Here is a 17,607-nt window from a genome sequence, read left to right as displayed (position 1 = left end):
GAGTTTATGGTGGTATATGAGTTCATGTCAAATGGCAGCCTCGATTCTCATCTCTTCGGCAAGAAGAAGATGAGCCCTCTAAGTTGGGCCGTGAGATACAAGATATCTCTTGGCCTGGCCTCGGCACTGCTTTATCTTCATGAAGAGTGGGAGCGGTGTGTTGTGCATCGAGATGTCAAGTCAAGTAACATAATGCTGGATTCTAGTTTTAATGTCAAGCTTGGTGACTTTGGGTTGGCTAGGCTGATGGACCATGATGAACCTGGTCCCACAACAACTGGGCTAGCAGGAACTTTCGGTTACATGGCTCCAGAATACATAAGCACAAGAAGGGCTGGTAAAGAGTCTGATGTGTATAGCTTTGGAGTGGTGGCCTTAGAGATTGCTAGTGGAAGAAAGGCAAATGATCCCGTTGATCAAAATCCTGAAATGAGCTTGGTTGAGTGGATTTGGGATCTATATGGACGTGGAAATCTTAGTTTGGCTGTTGACAAGAGACTTGATATTAAGGATTTTAATGATGAGAAACAAGCAGAGCGTTTGATGATTGTTGGATTATGGTGTGCCCACCCCGACCGCAATTTGAGGCCATCAATTCGACAGGCAATTCAAGTTTTAAATCTTGAGGCTGCAATACCAGATCTGCCTCCGAAGATGCCTGTTCCTGTGTTTCATGTGCCCCAGCCACTAATAACTTCTAGCCAGCCTTGTTCGATTACAAATACAAGTCTCGAAGCAGGAGGGCGTTAAGCACTTTTTCTGGCCCAGCCAGTGCTTACTCCTCGATCCATCATGGATAACTTCGATATTCTACTGCTATAATAAACCTTCGTATCATTTTGTATGAAATATATAATTAAAATATGCATGAATCTTTGTATCAGTTCGAGAGGTCAAGGACATTAATTTCAGTTCACATGTAACAAGTTAATTATTATGATAATGTAATTGGGATGGATTATGTCATGAAGCTGCGTAACATGATACACACGGTCATGGTCCTGGTGAGGTTCAAAGGCAGCTGCGTAACATCGAAGATGGTCAGCTTCGTGACAAGGGTTTTGGACCTTATTCTACCACTACATAGAAAGCAGAGAACGAAGCTGAGGAAATGGCTAAGACAGTCAATGATTTGCGCGATATGAAGGAGTTAAATACTGGATTGCCTGCACCGAACCAAGATCTTATTTTTCACAGGTTGATTGATGAATTCATGAAAAAATGGATTTTTCATGGACTGCAATCTAAGGCTAAGATGCATGGTTTGATATGGGCCTCATGTCTAAGCTTACTCCTCGTTGAGCTTGATGATTGAAAGTTTATCTAAAAAATAAGTCCCAGGAAGGATTCTCGAATGCTTAAAACAGTTAATATATATTCAAAGGAAAGAAATTGAAAGGAAATTGAGAGAAAATATAAATATAGAGAAATGTTGACTCCGAGGAAATTATTACTTATGTTTATTTGATAACTCAAAGTATTTATAAATTTTAATCATGCTTACCTCGATAGGTAAAAATTTCATGATTGGTGGTAATATTAGTATCCACAAGTAGTTGTAGTGCTTTGCACGGTCATTGATAAAGAAGCTAATGAATGTCAATGACACATTAGCTAAAATAGCTATTGATTGAAAAAAGTGGTAATTGATTATATGCATATCTTTAAAGTTATCTTCTCATGCATGAATTTCTTTATAAATCTTCAGTTGCCATACATGTTCCTCTGCTGGCCACACCTAGCACTCCATCATCTACCCTTGTTGTACAGCGCCAGACTTTTGACAATTCTAGCCATTGCAGGGGCCGCTTCAATGGTGGCTGGCGTTCCAACCAGTCCAGCAACAGAGACAACCTCACACTTGAACTATATTATATTGGAATAATACTATATTAATTTTTTATTCTCAACTGGTAGAAAATGAGGGAGAAAGAAAAAAAGAAAAGAGAATGTGTGAGAAGAAACATGGAAAAAAGAAACATAATTGAACTAGTAAAAAAAGAGTTGATTTAATTTTATTTTTTGGTTTTTTATGTTTTTTTCTTTGTGTAGACAATATTAAAAAATTTACTTTTATTTTTTATTTTAAATATAAATGATATACATTTAGATTTTTTAATTGGATTATAATATTTTATTTAAACCAATTAAAAATCCAAGAGATATATAACCAAATTTCAAAATGTTCAGTAAAGCTTTTTCTCTTTTTGTGTAACCTAATGGTGAATAATGATAGTTGATTAAAACTTTATGAAGGACATTACAATCAAAACCACGTAAAGAGAAATTGAGTGTGTCTAAAATCTTGAAATTAACCTTTATTTTAATAAGAGATTAGAGACTATGCTGGCTTAAGATTTTTTTCAAAGTATAAAATAATCTATATTTAGATTTTATTTTTTTTGTATTTTCAGTAAAATATACAGAAAAAAGATATTTCATAATTAAAGTGTTTTCCCCTAAAATATTTATATATAAAATATTTTTCAATAGTAGTGATACAAGAGAAAATGATGAGTGTATTGAGATGAAAATTAATGATTTTTATGATTGGAGTTAATACATGATTATTTGCACGGATCCAAAAAAACCTTATTTTTAACGGGAAAATTGATAAAAAAAAAATTATGAAAAAATTCCTTACAGAAAATGGACTTTTCACGGACTGTGTTCTTAGAACAAGATACATGGGCCTAATATGAGCCTTTGTGTCTAGGCTTATTAATGGTTGAGCTTGATTGGTGACTGAAATTAACTTTGAAAAAATAATTCTTTCATGAAATAAAACTCACTAATATTTAAGTCATTAGATATATAAGAAAAAATTCGTAAGAAAATTGAAAGAAATTATAAGCATGGAGAAATGACGAGCTGTTATTGTTATTAGTGAAGAGGCTGGTGAATCTGGTGATAGTTTGACTTTAAATAGCCATTGATCGAGAAAAGATACCTAATTTGCATAGAACATGTTTGTCGCCCTACAAAACCATCCTGAATGACTATTTATTCTCGTAAAGAATCTGTAAGTAAATGCATAGAAAAGTTTTTGTACATGGATGGTATATGCTGATGCATTCTGACTTCTCATAACTCAAAAAAGTTTAATATATCTGTATTGGACAGTTCATGAAAAGGAAAAGATGGCATAATTAAGATATGATTTAATTATTTTGATTTATGATTTCTTAGAATTAATTACCTTTGATTTTATCAGACAAGTGTTGCTAGAAAACCAGTGCTCTAGCTAGGACTCCATTTTTATTTTATTTTTCCTGTTTAAGGTTTGTTTTTTTTTATTTATTTAAAGACTGTACGTGATGGAGAAAAAGAAAAAGAAAAGGAATCCTTGATTTATATAATTTGAGTGACATGGGAGCTAGTTTCTCTGTAGCTATTACTACGTTTTCAATACAAACACACACATAAAATTTCAGCCATGATTCAATTAATTAATTAATTAATAATCAATGTTAACTGCTAACCATCCATTCATTGTTTTCTTCTTAATCAACTATATATTGGATTGCATAATAATATCTTAATCATCTTCTTGTTTAAGACCATCACTTATCACAGCAAGGCCTGGTTTATGTATCTCAAGGCGACTCGGTCGGTTGTTCCCGTCGCCAGCGGGTTTGTAGACTATAAATTCCTTCCTACGTACGAAGCTTCTCACCTTGGGCATAATATAAATATATGTAACTTGAGAGTCAAGGTTTAGACCAATAAGGATAATGGCCTCTGTAGATTGCTTGCGCCATTTTGCATTATATTAATTTTGTTTAGGCTGCAGTTTTCATACGATTCCTAGTTGCTGCTGCTGCTGCTTGTTCTTTCCCTTTCTCTATCATTATGCTCACCTCTTTGTACATCTCCTTCCTTCTACCGCTTTTTCTTCTTCCCTCTGCCGACTCAGTTTATTTTCAAATATCTCAATTTAACGAAACCAACATGTATTATCAAGGTGATGCAGTGTCTTCTGGTGGACATATTGAATTCAACCTTGTTAATTATATAAATCGTGTTGGTTGGGCAACCTATCCTGAAAGGGTGCGGCTCTGGGACTCGAGTTCAGGGCAGCTTTCTGATTTCACATCTCATTTCTCCTTCTCCATTGATACCCAAGATGCAACCAATTATGGTCATGGAATTGCTTTCTTCCTTGCTCCTGTTGGTTTTCAAATCCCCCCTAATTCTGCTGGTGGCTTCTTAGGCCTATTCAACACTACAACCATGAAATCCCCTCGGAGTCAAATTGTTTCTGTGGAGTTTGATTCTTATCCAAATGATGGATGGGATCCAAACGTTGGGCATGTTGGGATAAACAACAATATTAGTTCAGCTGTATATACACCTTGGAATGCAAGCTTTCACAGTGGAGATACTGCTGAGGCATGGATTACCTATAATTCTACTGACCGAAATTTGAGTGTGTTTTGGAAGTACCAAACAACCTCACATGCTGGAGAGAATTCTAGTCTGTTTTACATAATCGATCTCGGTAAGTTTTTGCCTGAGTGGGTCACTGTTGGCTTCTCAGCGGCTACAGGCTCTAATGTAGAACAACAAAGACTTCTATCTTGGGAGTTTAATTCAAGTTTGAACGTTGAGGAGATGAAAGGTAATAAGAGCAGGATTATAATTGGTGTCCTTGTTTCGGTACTTGTTCTGATAGCTGGGGTGATTACAGCATTTGTGATTTTATGGAGGAGGAAACAAATGATGACAAGAAAAGGAGCAGCAGACACAATGAACGTGACGTCTATTAATGAAGACCTTGAAAGAGGAGCAGGGCCAAGAAGGTTCTCTTATCATGATCTAGTTTCAGCTACAAACAACTTCTCAGACCAGAGGAAGCTAGGCCAAGGGGGGTTTGGTGCTGTTTATAGGGGATACTCGAATGATATGGACATGGAAATTGCAGTGAAGAAGATTTAACAACTGGGCTAGCAGGAACTTTCGGTTACATGGCTCCAGAATACATAAGCACAAGGAGGGCTAGTAAAGAGTCTGACGTGTATAGCTTTGGAGTGGTGGCCTTAGAGATTGCTACTGGAAGAAAGGCAAATGATCCCGTTGATCAGAATCCTGAAATGAGCTTGGTTGAGTGGATTTGGGATCAATATGGATGTGGAGATCTTAGTTTGGCTGTTGACAAGAGACTTGATATTAAGGATTTTGATGATGAGAAACAAGCAGAGCGTTTGATGATTGTCGGACTATGGTGTGCCCACCCCGACCACAATTTGAGGCCATCAATTCGACAGGCAATTCAAGTTTTAAATCTTGAGGCTGCAATACCAGATCTGCCTCCGAAGATGCCTGTTCCTGTGTTTCATGTGCCCCAGCCACTAATAACTTCTAGCCAGCCTTGTTCGATTACAAATACAAGCCTCGAAGGAGGAGGGCGTTGAGAGCCCAGCTTCTACCTACTGATCGATCGATCATCCATAATTTTGACTTTGTACTTCATGTTTTTTTTATCTAAAATCTCAAAACTACAAATTTCCTAAGTTTCTCATCTTTTAAGGATTAATTTCAATCCATCTTTCAAGGACAAATTTTCATGGCATACATGGTATCATTTGTATCTTTTAATTGGAATACAAGAGTTAAATTGCATCGAAATAAAATTATCGATATTTTAGTGTTGCTGGCGTGTGTGCGTGCATGCGGTATGCTATGCTATGATTTCCTTCTCATTGAATAAGTTTCGTCTCCATTATATATATTCAGCATCAAGGTTTTTACACTTGATTTTCCTCCCACAACACAAAAGGGTGGTTATCATAGACGGCAAATATAACTGTATATTTATTCATTAAATTTAATTAATTAATTTAGTGTATGAAAAAAATGAAAACAGCTTCTTACGATTTTACTCTTTAACCTAATTCAAATCGTTAAATTCTAAATCAATAGTGAGATTTAAGATATGACTTGTCATATTAATTTAAATTACGCGTTGATTATGTTAATTAAAACCAAATAACATGGCAGGATTCAAATCTTTTCTTCCTTTCTTTTTGAAAGAAAAAAAATCCAAAATGCAAGCAATTTTCCTGTCTTCATGATATATGATCTATATTAATTAATTAATTAATTAATTTGATTTGTTTAGATCACTACCAATTAATCCATAGTTTTTGTTTCTTAAGACAGAATCAACTCATCCCTCTAATTAACTAGCAATGTTCCTTGGATGTTTCAACATCCTTTACCTTATTATGTCCAAATGAAAGGAACAAAACACAACAATTACTCTAATAAAATAAAGATTTGGTGGATGTTCCATATGTCAAACACATAAGCAAGATGTCAATTAATTAGCATCTCCATGTTTTTTTTATTTTATTATTCCTCCAAATTGTTTTTTACTTGAAAAATTATTAGATGATTTTTTATAGTTTTAATATAATAATATTAAAAATAAAAAAAATCTTAAAAAATTATTATTTTAATTTAAAAAACATTTACAATGAATCAATGATATCACCAAACACGCAAGTTGCATGCCGGCCGAACACTTCTATATATATTCAATACAAATTAAAAATAAATTGAGGGTCGGCTTTAGAGTATTAATTAATTAATTGATTAATTAATTAGAGAGGTAGCTAGGAGTGGAGATTTCTTCGAGGAAACCTGTCATCTAATAGTTTGGAATGTAATTCATCCATGTTGAGAACCTTCACATACTTAATTCCACTAATTACTCTTTTAATGCATCCAAAGATACGCCTCATTTACTCGGTATTCATCCTTTAAGTTGGCTCCGAGCTTAAATATTACAACAATAGGTATAGCTCACATGAGAAGAACACATATAACCATCATTTTATTTAAGACTTGGATCACAACCAACTATGAGATGATCTGGGTAGACGACTAGTTCGGTTTGAAAAAAAATAAAAAATAAATAACTCTTAATTGATTCAGTAAAAAAACCTAAATTGAATCCGTGAATAGATATAAGTTATTAGCTTTTTTTATATAAAAAATTATTAAAATGATATTGTTTTGATTTTTTTATAAAAATAATATTATATTAATCTTGATCATGATCATGATTTAAATTATTTTGAATTAAATTTTAAAATTATAGATATAATCTGTGAAAATGTATTATAAAAATTAGTGTTTTATCTGGGAGACAGTCTATTTCTAGCATTTTTGTTATATAAAACAAATAAATTTAAAATGAGAAGATGTCAAAATAATATGACCTAGTATGGTACGTTACTAGTTAATGTAAAATTCAACAAATATAATGAGGACAAGCACAAAGTCGAACGAGTCACAGGTCCCTTCTTGCAAATTACACCTTCATTCATCCTCTTTGTCTGTGCTTTTCGATCATGATGGCTCTTCCTAACTCAATTCCATGCCTTGTTCAATCTCAGAAAATCCCTGCTCTTGTGTTTGCGATCTCCACCTTGTTCCTATATGCAAACTCGCTTTCCTTCAACTTCACCAGTTTCAGTCCCAACATGGCCAACATATCCTTCCAAGGCGATGCGTTTTCATCCAGCGATGTTCTCCAACTCACAAAGAATGCTAAAGATAGTAACCTCACTGGCAGTGCCGGGCGAGCTACGTATTATAAGCCTGTCCGTCTCTGGGATGCCAAGACTCGAAGGCTTACAGACTTCACCACGCATTTCACCTTCGTCATGAAAGCAGTAGACTCGGGATGGTATGGCGATGGGATGTCTTTTTTCATTGCACCACTAGACTCTCCGATCCCGCAGGATTCAAGTGGTGGGCTCCTTGCATTATTTAGTCCTCATACTGCTTTTAGTGCCTCCAAAGAAAATCAAATTGTTGCTGTTGAGTTTGATAGCAAAAAAGATATTGAATGGGATCCTAGTGACAATCATGTAGGCATTGATGTGAACTCCATTGTGTCCGTGGCTAGTGTCGACTGGAAAAGCAGCATTAAAACTGGATCAAAGGCAAATGCATGGGTAAGTTACAACTCCACTACCAAAAACTTGAGCGTCTTTCTAACTTATGCTGAAAACCCTAAGTTCGGTGGGAACTCTACCCTTCATTATATTATTGATCTTAGGGAGTTCTTGCCTGAATGGGTCAGGATAGGTTTCTCTGCTTCCACAGGTGATTGGGTTGAAATACATAACATTTTATCTTGGACGTTTGAATCAAGCTTGGAAGTTAGTGATAAGAAGAAAACAGGATTAGTTGTTGGTTTAGCTGTGGGTTTTGGAGTTCTGACTACTTTTGGGATAGGTGTGTTATGTTTTGTTCTCCGCAGGAGAAAAAATAGGAGATGGTGTGATAAGGAAAATGAGGCCATCGATGTCTCCATGGACGATGAGTTTGAGAAGGGGACTGGGCCCAAGAGGTTCACTTACCGTGAACTAATTCGGGCAACCAACAACTTTGAGGAGGGGGGAAAGCTCGGAGAAGGAGGATTTGGAGGTGTTTACAAGGGATTGTTCAAGGAAGGTACCAACACAGAAGTTGCAGTTAAGAGGGTGTCAAGAGGATCGAAGCAAGGTAAAAAGGAGTACGTGTCAGAAGTAAAGATCATCAGTCGTTTGAGGCACAGAAATTTGGTTCAACTCATTGGTTGGTGCCATGAAAGGGGTGAGCTTCTTCTAGTCTACGAGTTCATGCCCAATGGAAGCCTTGATTCGCATCTCTTTGGAGGACAAGTCATGTTAATCTGGAACCTAAGGTACAAAATAGCCCTTGGCTTAGCTTCTGCTCTATTGTACCTTCACGAAGAATGGGAACAATGTGTAGTGCATAGAGATATCAAGTCTAGCAACGTTATGTTAGATTCGAATTTCAATGCCAAACTTGGTGATTTTGGTCTGGCAAGGCTTGTAGACCATGAGTTGGGATCACAAACAACTGTTTTAGCCGGCACCATGGGCTATTTAGCTCCCGAATGTGTAACGACAGGCAAGGCTAGCAAAGAATCAGATGTCTATAGCTTTGGTGTTGTCGCCCTTGAAATCACATGTGGAAGAAGGCCGGTAGAAACCAGGCAAGAACCAAGTAAAGTAAGGCTCGTCGAGTGGGTATGGAACCTCTACGGCGAAGGGAAACTTCTTGATGCTGTTGACAAGATGTTGTGTACAGATTTCGATGAGCGGCAGATGGAGTGTTTGATGATTGTGGGATTATGGTGCTGCCATCCAGATTACACCCTTCGTCCATCTATAAGGCAAGTGATAAATGTTCTTAATTTTGAAGCTCCATTGCCTACGCTTCCTTCAAAATTGCCTGTTCCAATGTACTATGCTCCTCCCATGAGCATGTGCAAGTTCTCCTACACATCATCTGGCATCACAGTTGACTCCGAGAGATATCGAACTCAGTGTTCATGCAGCAGCTGCTCTACGAACTCTTCAATGTTGTCTGCAGGGTCTACAAAAGCTCTTTTGAATACACGGAAATCTGATATCTAGCTAGCATGCATGTTCCTGTTCGATCTTCCCAGTGTTTTGATAGGAGAAAAATTAACATACCTCAATTTCTCTTGTTATATTGATAAGCCAAGTCTTCAATGCCATACAAACAGTTCACTACCAAGCCTAAGCTACGATTTGGTATTGCGGTGTACCGCAATTACAAATATTGTAGTGAATATATTTTGAGAATTGCTCGTAGTTTCCGTGTGATTCCATTGAGATTATATTATTGTCGGTGGGAATTTCTTGACGCCTTAACCTTTGTGTTATTTGTACTTTCGCGAGGTTCTAGTGATACAACACACGTGAACCTTCAAAAGAGTTTTTCCTTAGACATGAAGCAAAACAATTTAGAGAGTAAACACTTGCAATCTATTAGATACTCCTCAAATTTTCCTTGAAATACTTCATCAGTCTGTTTCGAGATGCAATAGCAACAATAGAGATACATGTTTGATCAGCTGTACAGAAATAGAAAAGGATCAACAAAACGAGAATACTGGGAAGAGATAGATAATGAAATTCTCATCATAATTCTGATATTTATATTTCTTCCATGTAGGCTAAAAACTAACATAAGTTTTTTTTAAAAAAAAGGCATAAAAAAGGAAGAATAATGCTGGTCATCAAGAGTTGAAGCTTATTTGGTGGCTAAAGTCGATATTACTTGACGCATACATAAATAAAGCAAACTCAGGAAATCAAAGTCCTGAGGTCCAGTTGAACCCAAGACAAAAAAATGCTCTGCTCAGTGAATCACTCACATCCTCTCCTATTGAATTGCTTTTTCCGATTCATGCAGGACATTCACTTTTTAATCACCCTTTGGAGAGGAAAGAAATGAATTTTGAAGACCCTAATTTACAGTTTAGTGCTCTTCTCGGTTTCCAGCCGTTCACTCTCTTTCTTGAAGAATTCCATTTCTTGAAATAGTTTGGTCAGCTTTTCAGCATTCTCGTCCTGAATATGGGAGGGCACCTTTTCTTTATAGCCAGATGCGTTGATCATCTTCTCCAGTTTCTCTTGTTGTCTGTTGAAAGTTCCAAAAAAAAGGGAATGGACATGAAGATTCTATCAAATGACAAAAGACAGTAGTGTCTCAATACAATCTTTTTTCCTGTCAACATCTAATAAGGTTAAGTGAAACTACAAAAATCAACCATGACCAATCAGCAGCAGCACAACCAAGCCTCAAATGCCAAAGTAGTCAGGGTCGGCTAAATTCCAGCACTATAAAATGTCAAATCTTTTCATATTTGCGTTGCCAAAAAGTGTTCCTTGTTGACTTTGAATAGCCAAGAGTAATAGATTAAATATTTGTAGAAATCCATGCCAGCATTGTTTTTTTCGACTTGTTAATTATTGTGTAAACTCCACTACCTATTTACTTTAAACTTTACAGTTATGAACATTCCTGAAGGTTTATTACAACAGGCTTATACTGCACAGAGTGCCAAATCATAAGTGCATCTAGAAGCACCAAGTAGAAATACGTAGAAATACACATACAGACATCAATAACAGGCTGTCCTGCACACACAAATAAATGACATGCACATACACCTATTCGTATATGGAAGTATATCCAGGTGCATTTCTAAATAGAGACATAGTTTTTGTTGAGAAGACAAGACTTACTTTTGTATCTCGTCCATTTTGTTTCTCATCTTCTCAAGCTCTGCTTCTGCATCAATTTTTCCTTCAGCCTGGAGATAGACTGCAAGATTCTCATTAACATTCTCAAATGCACATCCAGCTGGAGGGGCATCTTTCTCACTCAATAGAACCTGCAGGGTATTTTGTTTCAAAAATGATGAATATTTGAATGAAGCAACCAACTTTGAAAGCAGAGCTTCAGGCATGCTCATCAGCAATGAAATGATACTGTTACACAAGACATTTTTAGAATGGTAGGTTGGTAAGTTCCGTGAGAGTGCCATATTAAACTTCAAACCATGCAGCACAGCTGGTAGGAATTCAAAATGAAAACTAGACTAGCCTTTTTTTCTGCTTCCACACTTTGTTTTTCTCAACTTGATATGGTGCAAGAATTAGGGTGGCTTCCAACATTCTTACATCAGCAACTAATCCAAATTAATTACATCTATTAATTCAATTAAGGTAACAATGGAACATAAAAATGGGCTGGAATTCTTAGCACCTTTATAAAGTAATCTGAATTCTTCATTGCTTCTCACTTGGATAAAATCTCTACTTCTTAACTCTTGTAAAGCCAAAGAGAATAGAAATATACTATCATAATTTCCATCAAGAACTATAGTACAACACCAAAAAACGAGTCTTCACAAAGGTACTTCTTGGCTTGCATAAAGGTTGTGGCCAAGAGCCTAACAGTAATTTAAAACTCCTGGTTAGTAACTTAAAACCTCGCTAGCTATATGCTGAAGTTCCAAAAGTGATAACATGTGCGGAAGGACTGCCTCTATCTTGAGCCAAAAAAGGGCAGGGGATTGAAGAATCACAACACTATAACCAATAAGGTAAAAATCAGGAGACTAACATAAAGCGAAAGTGATGGTGCACCTTCATAGTTGATAAAGTCGCAAGGGTTAAAATCTCCAATTGGTAGCTTGTAATGACCTTTGAGATATCTTCATTCAGGCAAAAAGCAAAAGCAGGTAGCCTGGGAATAAAACGAATTATTATAGAACAAAGACTGACATTTTCAAATAAAGTAGAAAACTTATTAAGACACTACCAAACAAACACACATCTTCCATTCAAAAAACTATTCCAACCTGTTACAGAAGTCTTATTTTCGTATTAGAGAAATCCCAAACAAACAGAGGAACAACAATATTGAAAGCAAATCACCCTATACACACAATTAAACTAGTCTTAAACACAAAGGGGAACAATAAACTAAACTTGCATGCACAGTAGAAATTATTTTAATGATCACCTTTCATTTTTTTGCTTCCCAAGCACCTTAGCCCTCAAGGACCTTAGACATTTAACAGTAGACTCAACAAGGTCCATTTCATATTCTGCCTCTTCATTTTTCCAGGCCTGTAGAGTGGAAAAGAGGGCAAATCATCAGAGAAAACTGAATTAACATTAAAAGTATGGTGTTGGTCCCACATTTATCATCATTGTGAGCACCAGGAAAGTACAACTAGAGCTCACATCTTCAACTTTAGGGTATTCAGATATCATAATTGACTCTTTTCTTGTGTGGCCCCTGGCTGGAGGAAGGCGTTGCCATAACTCTTCAGTAACAAATGGCATAAAGGGGTGAAGTAATCGCAGTCCATTGTCCAGGCATACCCAAATAGCATCTTGTGCAGAACTCCTCTCGGCAGCAAATGACGGTCCACCACCAGAGAAATAAGGTTTGATTGCTTCAATAAAAACATCACAAAACTGATATTGCCACCATGAATACACAGTACTGGCAGCATCTGAAAATTCATAAGAGTTCATAGCTGACACAGTTTTGAATATAGCCTTGTTAAGTACAGAGAGTATCCACTTGCAGCTTAAAGGCATTGCCTCCAGCGGTAATGTCAGTGGGGGAGTGTAATCAGTGTCAAGTTTGCTCATTGCAAATCGAACAGCATTCCACAGTTTGTTACACCACTGACGATATCCAACAACTCGTAGAATGTCCAAATTTATTTTGTCGGACTGGAAATAGAAAATGATGAAACCAGATCAGCTAAGATATGAAGGTGACAATAACAACTATTCAAATAATAGGAGCTAATTCACAAACATATCAATATGTGAAGCATGAACCTGGGCGGTATAGGAGACAAGAGCAAATCGAAGAGCATCTGCACCGCATTCAGCTATACCATTAGGGAAATCTTGCTTCTGTCCTGCTTTTGCCACATCCAGCTCTTTTGGATCCAAGTTACCTTCCTCAAGCCTCTTGTGCAGGCCTTCGAGGCTTACCCCATTTATTACTTCAAGTGGGTCAACAACATTTCCCAAAGACTTTGACATCTTGCGGCCGTGTGCATCCCGAATCATAGGATGCAGGTAAACCTGCATGGAAAACAAATAATCAATATATACCTCAGAATTAAAGTGATTTGGCAGAAGAATAACAACCGTTACAAATCAAATGAAATTTGAGATTTCTTATTTACTGACCTTCCTAAAAGGTACATCACCTCCCAGTTTAATTCCTAACATCACCATCCGAGCAACCCAAAAAAATAAAATGTCATGCCCAGTTTCAAGAACTGAAGTCGGATAAAACACTCTTAAATCATCAGTATCATCTGGCCACCCCAACACTGATAATGGAAATAAACCAGAGGAGAACCAAGTGTCCAGTACATCTGGATCCTGGATCATCTGAAACTTCTTCCCAGAAAACTTCTGGCTAGCCTCTGCAAGAGCATCCTCCTCGTTTCTAGCCACAACCCAGTGGTCATGGTAGGAACCAATTTCCTTCATTTCATCATCATCAAGTGTAACATACCATGCAGGAATACGGTGGCCCCACCAAAGTTGCCTTGAGATGCACCAGTCACGTATATTCTCAAGCCATCTGTCATAGCCATATAGATATATAAACATAACAAGGCAATGGACTGAGCTACAAAGTTAAAGTGCAAAATGTGGTATAAAAGATTAGCTAGAGGCATCACAACATTAAAGCAATCACAATGCAAGTTGTAAGATAACATGTGTACAAGAAATAGAGAGGACTAGTCCTGAACAAACACCAATAAAACATGATATCAAAAGCAAAGCTTAAGGATCCTCTGCTCATATCCAGCTTTTCTTTCCCCTATTTTTAATGTCCTGAGATGCATACTCTGTTCATAATAAACTTATAAAGAGCAAAAAGAAGACATAAGAGAAGAACCTTTTCCATTCAGCCAAATATTGTTTTGGAATAAATTCAAGCCTTGGAATTTCTCCATCCATTGCCACTTCAAGAGCCTGCTTTGCCATACTTTGGCAGTTAACAAACCATTGGGGCTTAATCATTGGCTCTACAACATCATTGCTTCTTGAAGAGAAACCAAGTCGCATCTCATTGTTTTTAGCACCTCTATACAATCCCTACAATGAAGAAATATGTTTACCGAATCAACCTTTACTGCCATAAATAGGCAAAACAAGGAATTAACATAATGAAAGGGAAAAGATAGGTGCATGTGTGTGGTATGTATTTGACAAAGTCATTCTAATTGACATCCATTAAATTTTAAAACTGTACGAGATCAAATTGAACAGAAAGTTATAAGACACAGCGGTCATACCTTTTTCTGTAATGCTTCCTTCACTGCCTCACGAGCCTCAAACCTTGGCATCCCTGCAAACTCTGAGCCAAGACTATTGATCCTCCCGTCATCAGTGAAGATATTAATAAATTCCAGATCATGACGCTTCCCAACCTCAAAATCATTTGGATCGTGTGCAGGAGTGATCTGCAAACCATCATAAAATATTATACCACAGAGAGATTTAAAACAAATCAAATTTGACATTCTAAGTTCCAGGATGCCGTCTTACCTTAACAGCACCAGTCCCAAAATTAGGATCAACAAGAATAGCATCACAAATTATTGGAAGTTTTCTTCCATTAAATGGGTGAACTGCGAATTTTCCATGCAGATGGCTGTACCTTGGGTCATCAGGATGTATAGCAACAGCTGTATCACCCAGCATAGTTTCCAGCCGAGTTGTGGCGACCACTATCTCACCCAGATCTCCCTCCAGAGGATAAGCAAATGAGGTCAAAACACCAAATTCCACTGGTTCCCTGTTTCCAGGAACAGTTTGCAACTTCCTTTCTTTGATATCCACATAATCTACCTACAACGGAAAGGCAATTTCTAGATGATTAGAACATCACACAAAAAAAAAACACCCACACTTCAATAAACAAAAATAGTTTACTTCGACATCAGATATAGCTGTTCGTAAGGTGCAGTCCCAATTTATTAGTCGAATATCCCTGCAAGAGAGAAAACCTCAAACCATTGAGCAGAAGAAAAGATAAATAGCATGAATTTTTTCAATGTAGTATGCAGCTGGACAATGAACCCTTATTTAGCTGAAGACATCAAAATAAATATTAAATAGTTAAGTTATGGTAAAGTCCAGTCATTGTTCATTTAGATAGCAGCCTGGTGGTTCCATTTGCTGACATCAAGTTGTTTAATTCACAATCAAAGTTTCACCCCGGCAATAATACCTATAGATGAGACCTTCCTTGTACAGGCGATTAAATTCCTCTGTCACAGCCCTTGATCTTTTATCATCCATAGTAAAACACTGAAAAGGGAATGGCAGGGAGGAAAGTTAACTTTGGAAAAGAAATGCTGGTAATGACTTTATCCAGGGTACAAATTGATTTAGCAAAGTAACATTAATTTCTTAGATTGAAATGAAATACTGGAATAATACTCCTTTACCTCACGAGACCAATCAAGAGATGCACCCAACCGCCGTAGCTGCCTTAATATGGTACCACCATATTCATCCTTCCACTTCCAAACCTGCATATCAGAATGTCAAAAGACATTAAATGCGCATGGAAAGCTTGATAAAGTACAAGGAAATCATGAATGAGAGCGAGTCAAACTTACTTCAGAAACAAATTTTTCACGACCCAGATCATGTCTGGTTAAGTGGTGATCACGCATTAGCTTCTTCTCTACCACTACCTGCAGATTACCATACACAAAAGCATGCTTCTCAGCTCACATAATTTGAAAGGTTAATCTTCATTCGAACAAGTAAGGTCATATTTGTGTCGATCATACAAGCATATCAACAATGAGCACACATATAAAATAAACAAACAAGGAAAGAAAATTGAGAGAGAATAACCTGCGTGGCTATCCCAGCATGGTCCACACCGGGGACCCACAAGGCATTAAACCCTGACATCCTCTTGAAACGAATGATAGTATCCTGTAAACAACAAGAACCAGAGTTGTTAACAAGAAGTACAGTGAAAAAAAATGGAAACAAAAGAAAGAAGAAAGGTGGTAGCAGACCTCAATGGCAGCAGTAAGGGCATGGCCAATATGAAGAGCTCCAGTGACATTTGGCGGGGGAAGCACCTGCAGAGAAAAGAAATCAAAGTTCATAATAAAATTGCCTACAAACCAATAAAACGATAACGATGATGATGAAAAAAGAAAGGTTAGCTTACAATAGCGAAAGGGGGTTTGGAGCTGTTAGCGTCAGCTACAAAATATCCAGACTTTTCCCACCAGGCATACCATCTTTGTTTTTCGGGTTGATTGAAAGGAAGAAAGAAAGAAAACAATTACCTTGAGAAATCATCAAGGAGCATAAAAATGATAAGAAAAGAGAAAGATATTACGATTTCTCAACAATAGTGGGATTGTACTGTTTAGCCATTTGAGAGGAAAGCAGCTTCTTTTGACCAAAAGGGGTGGGTGGATCTTCATAATCAAGAGGATTGTCATCGGCGGCAGAGGCATCTCGCCTAGACGAATTCTTCTTCTTTTTGGAAGCAGAAGAAGAATCACTTTGTTGTTGTTGTTGTTGTTGTTTGAATTTGGCAGCTTTCTCTGCAGCCTTAAGTTTCTTGAGCTCCTTCTCCTTGGCTTTTTCTTCTTTCTTCTTTTTACGCTCTAACTCCTCTGGGGTCATCATCTCCATCTCCACCTCCTCCTTCACTTCCTCCTCTGACTGCTTTTGTTTAAACCCTAGCAAATATGCTAACGCAATAATATGCGGAGGACTCCAATGTTTGGATTTGTTTGGATTCCCTCAATTTAATTTTGACCCATCATCATATAACTCAAGTCCTAAGTCCAGCAACCCAGCCCATCTCAGCCCATACCAGCCCAATTTCTTATCTGACTTGGGCTTCTCGGTCCATCTTAATTCCCATATTTTTATTTCTTAAATTAGATATCTGCAACCATAAATTGAGGACAATGTCCGAAGACAAAACAAAAACTAACCAATTTGTCCTAAATTCGGCCTCCAAATAAATTCAACACAAGCCTTCTTCTCGTGGATCTCTTTCCTCTCTGTACAAGCTAAGTCGGTAATGCATTGTATTTTTTAATTATTTTTTTAATATTAATAAATTAAAATCATTAAAAAAATATCTAAAACACATCAACAGTTAATCAACCTATATACAACAGCTAAAACCTCTATATCTCCTAAATAAAATCAGCTTAAAAAAATA

General features: G+C 36.9%; 3 protein-coding genes across 4 annotated transcripts in view; 2 read left to right on the top strand and 1 right to left on the bottom strand.

The window, feature by feature from the left end:
* The window catches only part of LOC105130456 (L-type lectin-domain containing receptor kinase IX.1-like), a 16,386-nt gene extending 10,950 nt beyond the window's left edge, over window positions 1-5,436 (top strand). Inside the window, exon 2 of the mRNA XM_011032982.1 lies at window positions 5,225-5,436. Within this exon, the coding sequence (XP_011031284.1) occupies window positions 5,225-5,414 (190 nt within the window). The 3' untranslated portion in view covers window positions 5,415-5,436. The remainder of the gene's footprint in view (window positions 1-5,224) is intronic.
* Window positions 5,437-7,313: 1,877 nt separating this feature from the next.
* LOC105130455 (L-type lectin-domain containing receptor kinase IX.1-like) lies at window positions 7,314-9,527 on the top strand. The gene has a single exon (XM_011032981.1). It carries the CDS (start codon window positions 7,359-7,361, stop codon window positions 9,438-9,440), a length of 2,082 nt encoding a protein of 693 aa, XP_011031283.1. The 5' UTR covers window positions 7,314-7,358; the 3' UTR covers window positions 9,441-9,527.
* A 517-nt stretch (window positions 9,528-10,044) lies between these two features.
* LOC105130454 (valine--tRNA ligase-like) lies at window positions 10,045-17,159 on the bottom strand. 2 transcript variants are annotated; one of them, XM_011032980.1, is made up of 18 exons: window positions 16,765-17,159; window positions 16,591-16,663; window positions 16,433-16,498; window positions 16,263-16,346; window positions 16,019-16,096; window positions 15,845-15,928; window positions 15,625-15,704; window positions 15,327-15,384; window positions 14,940-15,242; window positions 14,687-14,854; window positions 14,287-14,486; window positions 13,563-13,965; window positions 13,203-13,454; window positions 12,591-13,091; window positions 12,367-12,473; window positions 11,988-12,087; window positions 11,082-11,230; window positions 10,045-10,473 (listed from the first exon to the last, which is right to left on the bottom strand). In XM_011032980.1, exons 1-18 carry the CDS (start codon window positions 17,064-17,066, stop codon window positions 10,305-10,307), a joined length of 3,177 nt encoding a protein of 1,058 aa, XP_011031282.1. In that variant the 5' UTR covers window positions 17,067-17,159; the 3' UTR covers window positions 10,045-10,304. The 2 variants fall into 2 exon arrangements, 1 of the variants encoding a protein (XP_011031282.1); XR_843237.1 differs by lacking the exon at window positions 10,045-10,473 and adding an exon at window positions 10,806-10,978 and having other exon boundaries at window positions 11,010-11,230.
* Between the last annotated feature and the right edge of the window lie 448 nt (window positions 17,160-17,607).

This window comes from Populus euphratica, unplaced genomic scaffold, assembly GCF_000495115.2.
Source record: "Populus euphratica unplaced genomic scaffold, PopEup_1.0 scaffold21.1, whole genome shotgun sequence".
Classification (NCBI taxonomy): Eukaryota; Viridiplantae; Streptophyta; class Magnoliopsida; order Malpighiales; family Salicaceae; genus Populus; species Populus euphratica.
This window is presented reverse-complemented; position numbering and strand designations above follow the sequence as displayed.